Below are 19,561 nucleotides of genomic sequence, written 5' to 3' on the forward strand. Positions count from 1 at the left end.
TAATGGGTAATACATGAGATTCTATGATTATGTTTCCCAGAATTATTTAAACTTTAAAATGCAAGCCAAAAGACTTTTAAAGTAAAAAATCAATTAGCTTTTGATCTATAGTAGTAGTCTTCACTTGATTTCATGAGGGTTCGACTAACTTGTAATGAGTTTGATACCCGATTGTTATGTAATTTGTTGCGCATGTGTTGGTTAATGACATACCTGATTATTATGTAATTTGTTGCGTATGCGTTGGTCCATTGTCATTAAGAAATTTTCTCTGCATCAATAAAACAATCCTTTCAGTTTTATGTATCAAATTTTGGGCCAATTATAGTGATTCATCTTTTTTTTTTTTTTTGAACAAATAATATTATATACACGAGGGAGATGAGATGGGTTTAACCTTATAATGAACTAATAATAATATGATTCAAATTCGCTTTTATCGAGAATCAAATCTAAGACCTCTTATTTACAAGTGAAAATGAATACGGCTAGACCGTAGTACTAAGTGACCAAGTGATTCACCTTAAACTAAATGAGGCGATGGCTGATAATTGGATTATTACATAAATGTTAATCAACATGCTTATTTTATATTATTAACACATCATTTAGTTTGCAAATTAAAAATTTAGTTTCCCCAATCCTTCCCAGCTTGACTACAAGTGAGCTTCTCCTAACGCGGAGATAAGACGTCATACACAGAACCCCACCATTGTAATAATATCTCCATAAACTTTTTATTTTTCCAATAAAAAGAATTAAAAGTATCCAAAATCTTCAAACGCATTGTGCATGCCACTAAAAAATTTGGATCAAGAAAGGGAATGGTTATTTTTCCAATATATAAAACAAGAAAGTCAACAACCAATCTGCGAAGAGACGAACACCATTTGGGAGCTTTGAATATTCCATGTTTGCAACTTGCCGCAAGTTATCTAAGGCCGCCCAGAAATCTTTGCTGCTACAATTGAAGAACAGCCTCACATTTCACCCTGCAACGTCTAAGAAACTTGTCACGTGGAACAATGGCTCAGATCACTGCTCTTGGGAAGGAGTGTCCTGCAAAAAGGGTTGTGTTTCGAGTCTGGACTTGAGCAGCAAGGAACTTACTGCTGGACTTGATAATTCGAGTTCTCTCTTCGATCTCAAGTCAATCGAGTACCTGAATTTGGCAATGTAAAAGGGATAAAAAGATTATGTTTAATAGATAGTTAATAATTCAAAAAATATAGAACAATGAAAGGGTATACATACTCTGTTTTGCAGCCATAAATATGGTTTCAGAAATGCTTGGGGAATCTAATACATTTCTGGCGGGAGCCTTTGGAGTAAGAGTTGTGTCTGATATTTCGTTTGCTGCAACATCACTAATAAAAAAGTAAACAGAGGAAAATAAAAGTGTTATCAAAACATTAAGTAGTGTGGAATTTCGAACAATGAAAAACCATGAACTTGATATGAACATTTGTGAGATGAATAAATTTGAGATGAAGATATATATATATATATATATATAGTATTTTGGGACACGTAAAAATGATTCCGGAATTGTTTGGGGTTGCTTTGGTTTTCGGAGAGATGATAGGGGCACCATCAAAATTTGAGTCAAAAGCTGACACGTTTTCTATGGAGCTTTTGTATCATCACTGAGATGTAAAACAGAGGACAATTAAAGGCATTAGTGAACACTAAAAATGCGGAGATTAAAATTGAAGGCATTAGATAGATGTTAAATACGCTCGCTTTTATACGTAAGCAATAATGCACACTATAGATGTAAAAATAATAATAATAATAATAATAATGTCAAAACCCACTTCCATGCCAGGTCAGAATTTTACAACCACCAAAAAATACAGGAAGGGCAATGCCATGATCTCTAGAAAATGATAATCGCATTTTGTCTGAAATTGCTCACCTCCCTTAATCTTTTCTAAAGAAGCAATGATTCGCACAATGTAACCAAATCAGAAAATAACAGATGATTACCCAAAACCCATCTCAGGAAAACTAATCCCAATAAAATTAAAAGACTGATGCATTCAAATTTCAAAGAGCAAACAAAATTAATAATAATAAAAATGAGAATTGAAAGCTCACAGACCTTGAGATTGAACCTGTCCTTCCTTTTGGATCTCTCGTTATAAATAATGCATCAACACAGTGAATACAATCTTTTCACTTGCACTCTCTGCATATCCTCAATAACTAAAAAGCAGCAGAAGCACAACATAATACTGAGCATTAAATCTAAACCCAACTAAGGAGATCAGGTAATCTGCTCAAACATACCAACTTAGGGTCCTTGGGCCACTTTAACTTTGCAAATAGACGACCTTCCGTCCTTGCATTTGACAAAAATTTCCATGTCTCATAGTTTTCCCTAAAATTGGCAGCCAATAAAGTGATATAAGTAGAGGAGAATCAAGCAATGGAAACTCTACCCATACGCATATAACACATGTTTAACTGACCTCGGGTCCATAGAAAGGATGTCATGGACAACTTCATAAAGATCTTGAACAGCCTAACTGTACCTTTCTCCAGTTCAGGCGTTCCCCCTTCTTTCTGTGCATTATATAAAACGAAGCAAAAAATTTGAGAAAAAAGAAATCGATATATCAGAACAAAGCACAAACAAATAGCTATATGACAATATCAATTTTATGTAATTAGAAGAAAAGAAAACTCTGAAATATAATTTAAATTTTAGAGAGCTGCCTTCCAAGTGTTAGACAACTATCACTTGGCCAAACCGTGTTCAAGATTCCCTAGAAGGCATTTAATACTTTCAGGCCAAAAGTATCAACCCATTTGAAGAAGAAAACCCTCACCTAATTTCCGTTTTATGTTCCTAAATGCAAAGGATTAGGTATAACATTTAGATGAATTGTCATATGCACACATGTACAGACCTAAAAAGAAATATTTGAAATTTAGAGTAGGATAAATTGCTTACCTATTGGTGGTGCGGCGCGATTCATCAGATTCGGGTGAACTGGTGGTGGCAGTCGTTTGGGTGAACAGTGAACTGGTTGAGAAGCACTTGATAAGACCTACAAAATTGAATAACAACGAGAAATTAAATCCAATGAATTCAAAGATAGAAGAAACTAAACAACAGGATAAGAAACAATTGTACCTTCTTTACAATCATGTTCACAGTTTTGTTTTGCTTTAATCCAACTGCAAGGGCCAATAAGTTGTTGATGGCTTTGAGTTCTAAAATAAAACGAATGCTATCAACAGTCAAATTAGATTGCTTACAACCCTAATCACCAAATTCTTCAACCCTAATCATCGCACAAAAATCATAAATAAAAAAATCCAAAACATCAGCAGAGATAACGAAAATGATAAAAACTCTAAAAATATTTAAACAAAATTTTAAAACTTTAACTCACAGGAAGCTCTGTAACCAGTTGCACTGGCCACCCAGTTCACAATTGTGAAGTCTGAAGAGAACCCAAAACTTGAATACTGGAATCTTGAGTTTTCTCAGACGATGGCAGATTTTCCATAGCTGATTTCAGTAACCCAAAATCAATTTAAAAATGTAAATAGATTTAAATTCCAAATTGGGCATGAAATTACTTGCCTTGAGTAGGGAGGTTTTACAAAACGCCACCTTTGGAGAGCCAGCCTTTGAGCGTCTGCGGCGCGCCTGGTGGTGGCGGTGCGAGACACAGAGAGAGAGAGTTTGAGAAGCAGCGATCAATTTTTTGGATCAGAGAAACGGAATGAAGCACAAGACTCGAGAAGAGGCATCTTCAACGATGATGGACGCTCTACAAACAAAATCCCCAAAATCACAAAAAATGAAAGTTGAACACAAAATCCATTTGTAAATCCAAAATCACAAAAAAGAAATTCAAACAAAATAAAACCCCCAGATGATATCGACATTGTTCTGATAACAACAGAAAACCCAAGATCGAGAAAGCCGCAAATCTTACCAGGAAACGGGAGCTTTTCTGGGTAGAATTTTCTTCGAATCAACCTCAAAACCAGAAGAAAATTCTACTGTTGATTGGTTCTTCACCAAGAAACTTCTACCGGTTCGCTGGTAGCTTGTGAGAAAAAGAACGCAAGGATTCAGTGTGAGAGAAGCCGAGCTTCAGAGCGACAGAAGCCGAGTTCGATAAAGTTTCAGAATACATTAGTTCGATAAAGTTGTCAATAGGTGCCTTGAAACCTATTTGAGGTGCTTTACTAGTTTTCAACTCAAGAAGTGGCTCCAATGGCTTCCGTGGGCTGAATGGAGCTATAACACCTACTTTCACACTGCCTCCAAGTTCACTCCATTGGAAATTGTGTAAGGTTTCCCTCCTCCACACATTGCATCTTATGAACTTGGTTCGGCTAAACTGGAGAGTGTAGAACAAGGCTTGATTGCTAGAGACAGAATGTTGAAAGTGCTTAAAACTAATTTGGTCATCGCGCAAAATAGGATGAAAGTGCAAGCAGATAAACACAGAAGTGAGAGAACTTTTGAGGTGGGAGATTTGGTTTATTTGAAGCTCATTCCCTACCAGCTGCAGTCACTCACAACTCATGTCTATCACAAGCTGCACCCTAAGTTTTATGGTCATTTTGAAGTGTTGGAAAAAGTTGGAGAGGTAGCCTACAAGTTAAAACTCCCTGAGACCTCTAAGATACACCCAGTTTTCCATGTCAGTGGCTTGAAGAAATATATTGGTCCTGATGTTAACCCAGTGCCATTGTTACCATTGGTCACTGATGATGGGTTACAAGTTCAAGAGCCTTTGAGTGTGCTACAGAGGAGGGTGTATAAGAAGAACAATGTTGTTGGGGTGCAATTGCTTATTCACTGGAAGGACAAGGACGTTGAAGAATCAACCTGGGAGGATTATGATGAGTTCACTGCAAGATTTCCAAAATTCAAGTTCTAGCTGCAACCTTGAGGACAAGGTTTAATTGAAGGAAAGGGCAATGTTATAGTTGTGATTATCTTATTCACAAGTTTAGTTATTAAATAAGTATTTTTGATTAGTTATGCCAGTTGGCTTGTAGTGTTGGAAAAACAATATATGTAACCAATCATGGAGAAAAATATATTCAAGAAAAATATTGATAGATATCTCTTCTCTTCTCTATCTCTTTCCATAGCTTTCGCCATTGTTGTGCTGCTTGCAGGTTAAGTTGGAGATCTGAGATTTGGTGCATATCAGATGGACGGAGGAGAGCTTGAGGAAGGAGGTGTGGGGATGAGATTGACGGAAAGCGGTTGGGGTGCCTTGGTTTGGTATGGAAGCAAGGAAGAAGATGGGTGTTTGGATGTGGGTTGAATATAAAGTTGGGTGTTTGGTTAACAAGATAACAAGTATTCGCGAAGAGTTTTAAATGACATGTGTTTTAATATTACTAGGCCATGTCATTGGGTCAGTATTTTGGGTACTGAATAGTTAGTACCCAAGTATTGTCTGGACTGACTAGAATTATTCCACTGCTTCCTCTTTTTTTTTTTTTTTTTTTTTTTTTTTTTTTTTTTTCAGAAAAGCTAATGCTTTGTTCTAACAGACTTCCTAGTTAAATGAAATCATCACAACTCATCTAAATAGCAATAGATTTCGTGTAGGGATGGCAACAGTTCGGTTTGACCGACAAAAATGCTACATCCTGTCACGCCCCAATCCCGACATACGTCCAGAATTGACACGTGGCGTCAACAAAAATCCGTATCTATCATATCCCACCTCCGGGATATGGCCAAGCACAACCCAATAATCGAACCACATAGTTATTTTCGTATGCTTTATGGCTGCATCTAACCTTCCCGTTAGACTGCCTACGTACCCTAAACAGGGATCAAGCCATTCGTAGTTCGTCATGCACAATAATTGACATATAATACAGTCCAATTAAGTCGAAAGGTATAATGTTTTTCAATCAATAGAACTCGACAAGCATGAAATTACTTGACTCAGGGTTACATAACAACCCATCTGAAAATCATGATTTCCCCTCCATCAATATATAGGCAATTATGTCACAACATGATACCGCAATTCACAACACATATCATTTCAAAGAACAACGATGTACAATACCATTCTCGAGCCAAATTTATCAACAAGTCTAATCATCACAATAACAATGATATCCAACATAACAATCCCACATGACGATTAACATTTCCACTTTATCCATCACATAACTCATCACGTTTCCCACATAAATTCGCGTTTCATAGCGTGTAACATATTTAAGAATTAACAAAGTATATATTATTCTTTAGAAATATTAATCAACTAAAATACTCATGATAACTCCACTCACATCCAATGTCATTCCATAATCACATCAATCAATAACACATACCATAAGTCGAACGCAAGGCTAGAGCAACACAATTCAGTTGAAGACTACATCTTTGGAAAAGGGGATTTTGGACCACCCATCAGACCAAGGCTCCAAAGGGGATTCCGGACCATCGCTCAACGGAATCCAAATAGAACTCAGTTCCAATCCACCTAACCGAATTGAACGGAAGTCCAAGAAACATAACAACGGCTCGAAGGAACAAGACATGATTCAAGTTACCCAATTCACAAAACTCAACGAAACGAAGCAATATTGAGCAAAAAACCACATCACAATGGGTCATCGGTCATTTACTAGACCTCATTTCTCCCAAGCAATTCAATATGCGTTTCAATCACATGTCACAACCATTTCCCATACACAAGTCAAATCACATTTTACTTCATCATGCTAATCACTATACTTCCAACATTATATTTCAATATATAGCTTATAACATATCACGGAATCACGAAGTACAATATTAACATTTAATTACGTTAATCAATCAGTGAGATGACCTATCATTTCACGAATTTAATTAAAGAACTCTACATAATTCCCAACTTGGGTTAAAAATAATAACATGGTAATTCTAATTTATTTTCACAATATCTATTGTGGGTAATTCCCATCTACCCGAATTTAGGATTCTAAATCACCTTACAGAATGAACAAGAGCAAGGGTTCCGGACCACTCAACGGAACCAAAATATCAAGCGGTTTCTCATAATCCACCCAAACCTGTCATATGTAAAGTCAATGCCCATATTATGGAATTGGTGCACTGGTAATTCAGGCACTCAGATAAGCTGAGAGACTCGGTTGAGGGACAATAAAATAAGCATGTGATACAATAATAAAACCAGCCATCAATCATAGTTTATAAACCTTGAATATAAATCTTTCATAGGAAATCAATACCAAACTTTTGAAAACTCCGAGGGAGGCACCCAGACATCCAAAAGTTCATTTCAAACGACCATAACATCTCACACCCATATTCACATACACACAATGAAAGTAGAATTAGGCGACACTGTTCATCCAAAACTTACACTTTGCAACCATCTCAAACTAAACTCCATGAACTAAGGTGGATGCAATCCCGGACCATCACTCAACGGGATCGCGGAGTAAGAGGGATTCCGGACCATCACTCAACGGAACCCAAACCAAGATACGATTCCGGACCGTCACTCAACGGAATCGCGGAGTGGAATAGGAAGGATTCCGGACCATCACTCAACGAAATCGCGGAGTAGAATGTGTAACACCAATCGATAAAACAAGACATGGATCAAGTTACTCAAGGTACAAAGACTCAATGAAACGAGAATGAATAATGACACGAGGGTTGAAACATGTTTCGAAGCAACGAACCCCATAACAATGGATTAATGGTCCACTACTAGCTCTCGCATTTCATCACATCAATCCAATCATACAATACAAACCATATTTCCAATCCACAAGTCAAATCATACTTACTGAAAATAGATCATTGGCCAGAAATAAAATAACACTTCAATAGAATTCACATTTAATTAACATGGGTCTATGGCGTATGTATATATAATTCGCATTTCAATATGCAATTCGAATCACTTTCCCACAAATATTACCCATCCATAATCAAACCACATTTAATAAAAATAGATCGATGGCCAATTATAAAAGAAATCACATTTTAGTAGCTTAGTTTGGTTAGTAATGTATGCTACTTGTATTTATACTCTAGATTGTACTTTTGTGTTCCGATTAGGCTCTTCAAAGGAACAAAATTAATATTATCTAAAGAAAGTACACTAATTAAGGAATCTACCACTCAAATAATATCACTCAAGTAGTAGTAAAGAAGATTAGAAGGGAATCTGGAAAAGAAAATAGGTGTGGCAAAAAAAAGTACTCTACTTCTCCACAAAATCTGCAGAAAACAGCACTATTAGACCAAGTTTAGGCTCCCTTTGGGACATTCCAAACTAAACCAAATCATGTGATATTATATGGGTTTTGAAGCTTGTGTTCTGTACTTTAAAAGCATACAAAGTTTGTAGAAAACGGAGCTCTAAATTGGAAGTTATGCCAAAAGGAAAAACGGAGTCTTGACATTGGAAACCCAATTTTCTGCTGCTGTTTGGCAGCCCGTGACCCAAACTTAAAAAAGGTTTTGCTCAACCAAAACTCAACGAAATTGAGTGAAAACAATTGGGTTACGATCATGAGCATATGTACTTTCAACACACTAAAAATTTTCTCCAAAGGAGCACATAAAGGCTTAGAAATTAAGAGCCAAAGAAGGCTACTTGAAACTTGAGTTTTCTATGCAAAGAAATCAATTTTCTACAACTTACGTAACAACCCACTTCCAATTCATATAACACATCCCAAAATACTTCCCGGTAGTCCAGAAGTCATGTATACAACATCCAAGACTAACATGACTCAAAATTAACAAGAAATTGACCTTTGAACCAAACCCTTGATCAAGAAATTTGATCTACACACCCAACAATTGAATCTTTGGAAACCAAGCTAGACATAGGTTCACATGGTCACTAGAAGGTATTTAAAACCTAGACAACACTCGTGAACGATCCCACGCACCGCCACACGCGGTGGAAGTCAAGATGGAGGGTTTACAAACCCCGAATTTCAACATTAACTAGAGGAGCTCAAATTTACGTAGTAGCTAGAGCTCAACAAGGGAAACACTTTTCACAACTAGACCGACGATAAATTCTAATCGGAAACCATCCAATTTCACCGGAGAAAACCGGATTTCTAGGTGTTCTAAACACCCAACTCTAAAACGAATACGAAAGCACAAACTAAGCATACCCACTTGAAGATTATGAAGAGTAGATGAAGTTCCATACCTCACTCGAAGGAAATCGTTGCCGGAATCGCCGGAAAAATGATAAAACCGCCGGAAAAGTCGTGAACTTTGAGACCTCGAACTGCAAGGATGGAAATGAAAAGGGAAAATCTAACATCACAGAGACGTAGGGCTCGTCAAGAGCTTTCCATGAACACCAAGATCATCCAAAACGGAGTTCGGATGAAAAAGATACAAGCGGGTCAAGTTTTGTGGGTTTATGGGTCAATTTCTCCCTAAAAACGGATTAGGCAGCTCTTCCCCCCATTTTTCCGAAAAATTCTCCCCCTTTCTTCCTGGAGGTTTCCCTCCCATTTAAATTATAGCAATTTGGTAATATTACCAAAATGCCATCAACTTTAAACGACTCTAACTTCTCCGTTCGGACTCGGAAATAAGATCTGTTTGCACCTATGCGCTCATGGAATCGAACTCTACCTAACCAATTCAAGAGTTGACCAAAAAGGTCGAGAAAATTAGAAATGACTAAAGTACCCTTCACTTCGTTTTCTTAAATTTGGAGAAATAAAGAACTAGTTCCAATCAAATCTTCGAAATACGTCAAGAATAAAATAAAATAATAATTTTGGGGACGGGATATCACACATCCATCTCCATAATCACAAAAATTAATCATCGAGAATTATCCATAACCATACCTACCGAGTTACAGATTCCTTATCGGTTAACAGTTATATCCATCTTCGTCAAAATAAAAAATATACTCGTTTTGTTTTTTCAAAAAAAAAAAATATATTCGTTCAATTGACGTATTATAGTATAATAAATAGCAATTCATCATTATAATATAATGTATACATTGATGATATTAGCTGATATTTGATCTCTCACATAAGCCTCATTGAATTGTCATTAATTTTGATTCAAAACTTTTGGACTTTTCCACAAAATGCAATTTTTGTAATCAAGGTAATGAGCTAAGTGAATATACATATATATATATATGATATGATATTATACAATACTATATATTTTATATAAATTATATGGGTTTTCCTTGTTTTCAGACTATATTTATGTTAGCCTTCTTGGCTACCGCTTCTCAAATTAATGTGCATCTCGACATACATATTCGTCTTACTTTCTTGATTTTTTCCTTAACCTTGTGATGTTGCTTGTTCTGTTTTGCAAGTTTAAACTTTTAGGTTCGGCTTTAGAGTGGGAGGGATTAGATTTCATGTCCCCCTATTTTCCCTATACCTTTGTTGATTTTGTTATTAAAGGGGTAACGTTTATGTCCCTCTTTCTATTCATGTATTTTTTTTTTAGAGAACTTTAACGAAAAGCTCTCGGTACTATTCATATTAACGAAAAATCACATTTTTACACTAAAAAGTAAATCCTGGTATTATTCATTTTACCTTTTATTTTGTCATTATCATTAAAACTCAAAGTTTTCAAGCCTTTTTCATTAGTTTTCCTTTTTTTTATCATTTTTTTCATGTATTATGAGGAGTTAGATTTATGTGTGTACTCTTTTTTAATATTAATAAAATTCTCCTTAAACTGTCGAGAATTATTTTTTTTTTAATATTCTTTATAGTTTAGTCCATAGTCAACAGTCACCACAAACTGAAAATTGGGAAAGCAACAATGCTGCCCCACTAGACAGATTGGGAAATAATTGCAAAATCAATTGAACAAGCAACCCACAAGTGTGGTGGAAATATTTTTCCACGATATTAAAAAGCTACTGAATCAATTATGAGTTGATACAATTTCTTGACTTTTGGTTAAACTCAATCTTATAACGAGTTCGTATCATGGATTAGATTGTATAACGAGCTCATTTGGTAGATTAGATTTTGTAATTCTCTATATTCAAGATATGTTGAGGGCAATGACGAATGATTTTTTCCTTTTAGTGCCTAAATCTTCAACATGCCTCGAAATTCATGAGTTATCCAATCCTATGGACGTCGGGTGTGAGATTCTTGTGATCATCCTATCTTTTCTACTTGGCTCTCATGTCAGTCAATGGTGACATTAGTCAACAAAGATCCAAATGGAAATTTTTCCACAAAAAAAAAAAGATCCAAATGGAAATAGCAATCTTTGCAGCCCCACTTCCTTTTCCTTCCTTCTCATTTTTCCAGGATAGATGGTTGGAGACTTCTAAGTCAAATAATTCATAAATATAATGGTCTTGCTATATTCCTCAAAATTAAGCCACCACACCCATTCAAGTTTTTCAAAAAAAAAAAAAAAATGAAAAATTTGCTGCACTTCTTCCTGTTCAAGATCGACATATTTGCGATTAAATTTTCGAAGTACGGAATTTGACACGTAAAACACAACCCAAAAACAGAATTAAACAAAATTGGCGACGCAAGCGACATTGAATCAATATAGCTTTCATTCGACTCTGTTTTCTCTTTGGCTTTGGTTCTTAGCTTTCTTTCTTTCGTGGTTCCTCCTTTTGTCTGTATTCTTCTGTTTGTTTGTTATCATGAACGTTTACTCTGTTTTAGCTTTGATTTTTCCGGATTAAGACTTCGTAGTCGTTGATACAACGTAAAGCCGCCACCGCATCAATACTAGCTAAGCGGGGAAATTTCTTCGTATTTCGGTGACTTACAGCATGTTGAATCTCCACTTCTTTCTAGATTAGCAGTGAGCCTTTGGCATCTATGAAGAGCTTTACATAATGCTATCTAAACTATTTAAGAAACAAAATTCTTGCACTAGGAATTGTACTCCCCGTGTATCTGAATCAGTCTCTCTCTTCACGCGACAATTAGGAGCGGCGTACATGTAAGTTTTAGCCCGGATGTAGGGCGGAAATGTCACCCTCTCTTCTCCGCTTGCCTACTTGTTTCAGCACCTTAATCAATAGTATGTCGACATCGAATAAGGACCCTACTTGTTGCAGATTGTAAACCCCACTAGGAAATTGGGGAAGGACTTCGACGTCGACAAGTCAAGCAAGCCACAAGTCTCGTAGAAACCTTCCCCACAAAGTTAATACAGTAGCAATCTCATTCTTCCACAATATCTGTCTCAATCTAACTATACACATTAATGCATGCGAATTAGTAGCCAATGAAAAAAGTAAAATTACGAAAAACAAAAAGGAAATCTATGCACAAATGAGTACGAACGTTGATGTTTCCTCCGTGACGACTGCTGAATATATTCCTAATACCCTGAGCCTAAGCTCTTTCCTACATTTTCTGTCATATATCAGCAAGAGCTTCCGATGAAAATTCCTCTGTTTTCATGGCTTTTTTTAATACCCTTTTACTACTTTTCCATCAGCATCAACGTATTTCTCGTCTACGGCCAATGTCCCGGCGATCAGCAATCTTTGCTGCTACAATTGAAGAACAACCTCACATTTGACACTGCAACATCTAAGAAACTTGTCAAGTGGAACAAAGGCTCGGATCACTGCTCTTGGGAAGGAGTGTCCTGCAAAAAGGGTTGTGTTTCGAGTCTGGACTTGAGCAGCGAGGAATTTACTGGTGGACTTGATAATTCGAGTTCTCTTTTCGGTCTCAAGTCAATCGAGTACCTGAATTTGGCTTACAACTTCTTCAACTACACTCAGATTCCATCGGAGTTCAAGCAGCTAACCGGTTTGAGTAATCTGAACTTGTCAAATGCTGGCTTTGCGGGGCAGGTTCCGATTGAGATTTCGCACCTGACGAGGTTGGTAACTCTTGATTTGTCTACCTTTCATTTCCCCGGGACTCCTTCGTTGAAACTTGAGAATCCAAGATTAGATGTGCTGCTTAGGAACTTTTCTGAGCTTGTTGAACTTTATCTCGATGGTGTGAATATATCAGCACAGGGGACTGAGTGGTGCCAAGCGATATCATCTTCATTGCCAAACTTGAGGGTATTGAGCTTGTCCACTTGTAACCTTTCAGGCCCTATTCATAATTCATTACTGAAGCTTAAGTCACTCTCAGTTATTCGTATTGAGAACAACGATTTGTCTACTCAAGTTCCAGAGTTCTTCTCGAAATTCCACAATTTGAATTCCTTACGAATCATGAATTCTGGATTATATGGTGCATTCCCAAAGAATATCTTCAAGGTGCCGACACTGCAGACTATTGACTTATCCGGTAATCCACAGCTTAAAGGTTCCTTACCAGAATTTCCAAAGAATGGCTCTCTTCGATCGCTGGTTCTCCATGGGGCAAATTTCTCAGGCCAGATGCTTCCGAACTCTATTGGGAACCTCAAATTGCTGTCCAAAATAGATATTGGAACTTGTAATTTCACTGGGTCAATCCCGAGATCAATGGAAGACCTTACACAGTTGGTTTATTTGGATTTGTCGGCTAACAATTTCAATGGTTCAGTTCCATCTTTCAGTATGGCCAAGAATCTGACCCTACTAGATCTTTCTTACAATCAGCTAACGGGTCAGATTAATTCCTCACGCTGGGAAAACCTGACTAGTCTGGTGAATCTTGACTTGCGACACAATCTACTTAATGGGACCATTCCACCATCTGTGTTTTCTCTTCCCATGCTGCAGATGCTACACCTTTCTGACAATGAATTTTCTGGTAAGTTGCCTGAATTTGGTGCTATAGCTGTACTGGACACACTTGATTTGAGTAGCAACAAGTTGGAAGGGCCAATTCCGAAGTCTATCTTGAAATTCCGAGGGCTTAAGATTCTTTTACTATCTTCAAACAACTTCACTGGCTCTTTTCTTCTGAATGATATTCAGCAGCTAAAAAATCTTTCGAGTCTTGATCTTTCATTCAATAGCTTGTCTATTAATTACAATGACACCAATTCCTCTCATTCTTCATTTCCAAATATCACCACATTGAAGTTAGTTGCTGGCAACTTGAGAAGAATCCCAAGTTTCTTGAGAAATCAATCAAAATTAAGCATTTTGGACCTATCACAAAACCAGATTCATGGTGAGATACCCAACTGGATTTGGAGGCTCAGTAATCTTCTTCAACTAAATCTTTCTTGCAACTCTCTGGTAACTGTAGAAGGTCCTTTCATCAATCTTAGTTCTACTTTGTCTCTGCTTGACCTTCACTCCAACCAGCTTCAGGGACAAATTCCAGGTCTTTCACGATTTGCCACTTATCTGGATTATTCAAGAAATAATTTCAGCTCAAGCATTCCGGCTAACATTGGTGATTTCGTCGTGTACACTATGTTCTTTTCTCTTTCAAGCAACAACATCAGTGGGGCCATTCCAGAATCAGTGTGCAACGCATCATTTCTCCAGGTTCTTGATTTTTCCAATAATTCTATAAGTGGCACAATTCCCCAGTGCTTGAGTGCAATAAGCACCCTTGCAGTACTTAATCTAAGGAGAAACAAATTCTCTGGAGCTGTTCCTGATAAATTTCCTCGGAGTTGTAGTGTAAAAACTCTAGACCTCAATGGCAATCACATAGCAGGTCCATTTCCAAAATCTCTAGCCAACTGCACAATGCTAGAGGTTGTAAACCTTGGAAGCAATCAGCTGACAGATATCTTTCCTCGCTTGTTGAAGAATATATCCTCCTTGCGTGTCCTTGTTTTGCGATCCAACCATTTTTATGGACAAATTGGATGTAACACGACCAGTGGCCCCTGGCCAAAGCTTCAAATTGTTGACATAGCTCGCAACAATTTTAGTGGTGAAATATCAGGAACATGTTTGATAACCTGGTCAGCAATGATGGCTGACGAACATGATGCCATGGCAAAGATTAATTACCTCCAAGTTGAAGTTCTGTATTCACCTCCATGTCTATATTATCAGGATGCTATAACAGTTACCACCAAAGGTCTAGAGATGGAATTGGTAAGGATCTTAACAGTCTTCACCTCAATTGACTTCTCCTGCAACAAATTCAATGGATCAATACCTGAGGAAGTGGGAGAGCTCAAATCCCTCCATGGCCTAAACTTGTCCAGTAATGCTTTCACAGGCACAATCCCATCATCACTAGGTAATCTACGACAACTCGAGTCCTTAGACCTTTCAAACAACAAATTGAGCGGACAAATTCCACAAGAGCTTGTTAAACTTAATTTCCTCTCGTTCCTGAATCTCTCAATAAATCAACTAGAGGGGAGGATTCCAACTGGCACTCAGATTCAATCTTTTTCAGCAGCTTCTTTCACATTCAACAAAGGATTGTGGGGGCCTCCTTTGACAGTTGATATCACCTCACAATTGCCACCACCACCACCACTAGAAAAAGGTCATTCTAATGCTCAACCTGAGATTGATTTTGATCTTATAAGTACTGAGATTGGATGTATCCTTGGCTTTGGAGCTGTCATTGGGCCACTCGTGTTCTGCAAGAGATGGCGGAAATGGTATTACAAAACTGTGGAGAACATCTTCTTTAAGGTATTTCCTCAGCTTGAAGAAAGATTCGGTCCTCACCGAAGACATGTTCACATAACTCAAGGGCCGAGACATTGAAATTATTATGAGGATTGAGGAGCAATGCAGCTAGCCTCCTTGTTATGATTGTGTTCTGTAAGAAATAAGATATTTTCTTCTGCTGTCACATAATTATAAATTACAAGATGTAGTGTGAGCTTGTTCTGTTACTTTTTTATATTTTGATGTTGCAAACTTTTTTAGTAAAATGTGGATTAGAGTTGCCCGCATTTCATTCTTGTTTTTGAATGCCAGGATTATCAATGTTTTCAAACCGTATTTCAATCATCTTTCCAGTACAGGAATCAGCATTGTTCGCTATAAGATCGACATATTAGCGATTAAATTTTCGGAGTATGGAATTTGACACATAAAACACAAACCAAAAACAGAATTAAACAAAACTGGAAATGCAAGGGACATTAAATCAACATAGTTTTACTTAAATCACGCTTCATTTGACTCTGTTTTCACTCGTTTGGCTTTGGTTCTTAGCTTTCTTTCTTTCGTGGTTTCTCCTCTTGTCGGTTTTCTTCTGTTTGTTATCATGAACGTTTACTCTGTTTTAGCTTTGATTTTTCCGGATGAAAACTTGGTAGTCTTTGATACAACCAACGTAAGGTCGCCACCGCATCAACACTAGCTAAGCGGGGAAATTTCTTCGTTTTTCGGTGACTTGCAGCATGTTGAATCTCCACTTCTTTGTAGATTACTGTGAGCCTTTGGCATCTATGAAGTGAGTTGAAGAGCTTTACATAATGCTATCTAAACTATTTAAGAAACAAAATTCTTGCACTATACGTGTATTCTCCTGTGTATCGGAATCAGTCTGTCTCCTCACGCGAGAGTTAGGAGGGGTGTACGTGCAAGTTTTAGCCCGGTTGTAGGGGCGAAATGTCACCCTCTCTTCGACGTCAACAAGTCAAGGAAGCAACAAGTCTCGTAGAAACCTTCTCCACAAAGTTCAACCCACCATTAACTTACCATCACCAAAGTTTTCCTTAGCCTCTCAAAGAGGAATACAATGATAAACAAGTCAATCCCTTAATGCAATCTCATTTGTCCACAATATCAGAGTCTCGATCCAACTATACACATTAATGCATGCGAATTAGTAGCCAATGAACAAGTAAAATTACGAAAATGAAAAAGAACTCTATGCATAAATGACTACGTACCGTTGATTTTTCATTTGTGACAACTGCTGAAGATATTCCTAATACCCTAAGCCTAAGCTCTGTACTACGTTTTCTGTCCCATATCAGTAAGAGCTTCCGATGAAAACTCCTCCGCTTTCTGATGCTCATTTCCTACGCCTCACTCAGCTTCCATACATTTGTGGTCTCTAGGCAATGTCATCCCAGCGATCAACAATCATTGTTGTTGCAATTGAACAACAGCCTCGAATTTGACCCTATACAATCTAAAAAAATTGTGCAGTGGAATAATGGCTCAGATTACCGTTCTTGGGAAGGTGTCTCCTGCAAAGATGGTTGTGTTTCTCATCTTGACTTAAGCAGCGAGTCAATTTTAGGTGCACATATCAAGTGCTCTTTTCCATCTGCAGTACATCGAGGACCTAAATTTGGCTTACAATGACTTCAACTACACTCAGATTCCATCCGAGTTTGGGCAGCTAACTGGTTTGAGTAGTCTGAACTTGATGAATGCTGGCTTCACAGGGAAGGTTCCGATTGAGATTTTGTACTTCACAAGGTTGGTAACTCTTGATTTGCAAGAGAAGATCTTCCAGGTACCTACACTGCAGACTATTGATTTATCCATTATGCTTGGCTTGATCAAAGGTCAATAGCCATTATGCTTGGCTTGATCAAAGCCCTAGCTTTTCTGGTTTCAAATTTCCAATACCTAGCATATAAGAAGCCTTCTGATCAAATCGACGAGCTGATCTTGTTCTTAGTAAGATACTAGTAAGAGATGCCCACGCGATGCTGTGGGATTGAACTGTATGGAATTTTGTGTATAGCACTATTTACATACAAAAATACTTGATCTGTATGTACATACTATTTTACGTGCAAAAGATTTGGTAGATAATCCTATTTACATACAAAAGAGAATGCTAGATGCATATGTATATAATATTTACATACAAAAGATTTACGAAATTGTCCTATTTATGTACAAAAGATGGTTGAAAGATTATGAATAGATGTTTATGGATATGCCAAATGGTACAGCAGGAGTTGTTCATTCTTATTCATCCGGTTGTTGAGGTGCCTTTTTTTGTCTATGTAACCTTTTCTACCAAGTTGTTCAAATATAGACACAGCGTTTTCAATCAAGAGATCAGAACCAGTACTGTAAGGTGCCTAAAGACAGACTGCCCAAAAATTTATGTTTTGCATTTTGGTTTTAGAAAAATGAGATAGAATTTAAAACCAAAGAGAAAAAGAAAGTATGGAAATCTAATGGACTGTTAAAATTTGAAAAGTGTTGATACAAATTTGAAAAAATGGCAACTGTTAAAATAAAGCAGCAAAATGAATATTTCAAATGGACTGGAAGTTAAAAAAGGAACTGTTCATTTATCAGTCAGATTAATATAGGCATGTGATATGAAAGATTGGAGGATCTATATAGATGGTCGAAATTGTAGAAAGCGAACTAAAATGTTAACAGAATTTTTTGTTCTGAATTGAACTCCCTATTTTTTTGGTAGATTATTTCATCAACTAATTAGGAGGTATCAGTTAAACCATTCATAAAGGAATAGCATTGAGTAGTTGAAAAATGTATGGGTTAAGCATGTGACATATGAAGGATATGCAGCAAAATTCATCACTATTCATTGATGAAAAAATTAACATCCTCATAGATGCATACCAAGCAACTGAAATGAAGAATCTGAATTGAATAAAGTACTGCATCATTTCCAATTGACTATGATAAAGAAATCTAGTGAACTATTTGAGTTTTAAGCGAAAGGGATAAAAAGATTACGTTTAATAGATAGTTAATAATTCAAAAAATATAGAACAGTGAAAGGGTATACATACTCTGTTTTGCAGCCATAAATATGGTTTCAGAAATGCTTGGGGAATCTGATACATTTCTGGCGGGAGCCTTTGGAGTAAGAGTTGTGTCTGATATTTCATTTGCTGCAACATCACTAATAAAAAAGTAAACAGAGGAAAATAAAAGTGTTATCAAACATTAAGTAGTGTGGAATTTCGAACAATGAAAAACCATGAACTTGATATGAACATTTGTGAGATGAATAAATTTGAGATGAAGATATATATATATATATATATATATATATATATACCGTATTTTGGGACACGTAAAAATGATTTCGGAATTGTTTGGGGTTGCTTTGGTTTTCGGAGAGATGATAGGGGCACCGTCAAAATTTGAGTCAAAAGCTGACACGTTTTCTATGGAGCTTTTGTGTCATCACTAAGGTGTAAAAAAGAGGACAATTAAAGACATTAGTGAACACTGAAAATGTGAAGATTAAAATTGAAGGCATTAGATAGATGTAAAATACACTCGCTTTTATACGTAAGCAATAATGTCAACATGACACTATAGATGTAAAAAATAATAATAATAATAATAATAATAATAATAATAATAATAATGTCAAAACCCACTTCCATGTCAGGTCATAATTTTACAACCACCAAAAAGTACAGGAAGGGCAATGCCATGATCTCTAGGAAATGATAATCGCATTTTTTTCTGAAATTGCTCACCTTCCTTAATCTTTTCTAAAGAAGCAATGATTCGCATAATGTAACCAAATCAGAAAATAACAGATGATTACCCAAAACCCATATCAGGTAAACTAATCCCAATAAAAGTAAAAGACTGATGCATTCAAATTTCAAAGAGCAAACAAAATTAATAATAATAAAAATGAGAATTGAAAGCTCACAGATCTTGAGATTGAACCTGTCCTTCCTTTTGGATCTCTCGTTATAAATAATGCGTCAACACAGTGA

The 19,561-nt window shown here is 36.7% G+C and overlaps 1 protein-coding gene and 2 long non-coding RNA genes across 9 annotated transcripts; 1 reads left to right on the top strand and 2 right to left on the bottom strand.

Annotated features, from left to right (window-relative positions):
* Positions 1 to 718: 718 nt before the first annotated feature.
* LOC125473009 lies at positions 719 to 9,269 on the bottom strand. 6 transcript variants are annotated; one of them, XR_007254948.1, is made up of 8 exons: positions 3,405 to 3,529; positions 3,143 to 3,222; positions 2,960 to 3,056; positions 2,475 to 2,568; positions 2,293 to 2,383; positions 2,105 to 2,208; positions 1,255 to 1,367; positions 719 to 1,162 (listed from the first exon to the last, which is right to left on the bottom strand). It is a non-coding gene; the product is annotated as an uncharacterized LOC125473009 (long non-coding RNA). The 6 variants fall into 6 exon arrangements; XR_007254950.1 differs by lacking the exon at positions 3,405 to 3,529 and adding an exon at positions 9,204 to 9,269 and having other exon boundaries at positions 2,105 to 2,383; XR_007254951.1 differs by having other exon boundaries at positions 1,255 to 1,356; positions 2,105 to 2,383.
* A 3,153-nt stretch (positions 9,270 to 12,422) lies between these two features.
* LOC103939834 (receptor-like protein 7) lies at positions 12,423 to 15,629 on the top strand. Its single transcript, XM_018645649.2, has one exon. The coding sequence runs from the start codon at positions 12,423 to 12,425 to the stop codon at positions 15,627 to 15,629; it is 3,207 nt and encodes a 1,068-aa protein (XP_018501165.2).
* A 406-nt stretch (positions 15,630 to 16,035) lies between these two features.
* On the bottom strand, positions 16,036 to 19,018 carry LOC103965115. 2 transcript variants are annotated; one of them, XR_007253885.1, is made up of 4 exons: positions 18,883 to 19,018; positions 18,611 to 18,723; positions 16,769 to 17,459; positions 16,036 to 16,678 (listed from the first exon to the last, which is right to left on the bottom strand). It is a non-coding gene; the product is annotated as an uncharacterized LOC103965115 (long non-coding RNA). The 2 variants fall into 2 exon arrangements; XR_007253884.1 differs by having other exon boundaries at positions 16,036 to 17,459.
* Between the last annotated feature and the right edge of the window lie 543 nt (positions 19,019 to 19,561).

The sequence above is a fragment of a genome, unplaced genomic scaffold (genome assembly GCF_019419815.1).
Source record: "Pyrus x bretschneideri cultivar Hongxiangsu unplaced genomic scaffold, Pyrus_bretschneideri_v1 Contig11, whole genome shotgun sequence".
Taxonomy (NCBI): domain Eukaryota; kingdom Viridiplantae; phylum Streptophyta; class Magnoliopsida; order Rosales; family Rosaceae; genus Pyrus; species Pyrus x bretschneideri.

Excerpts from the sequence above, each read along its gene's own strand:
- LOC103939834 (XM_018645649.2), top strand. The coding sequence starts at position 12,423 with ATGAAAATTCCTCTGTTTTCATGGCTTTTTTTAATACCCTTTTACTAC.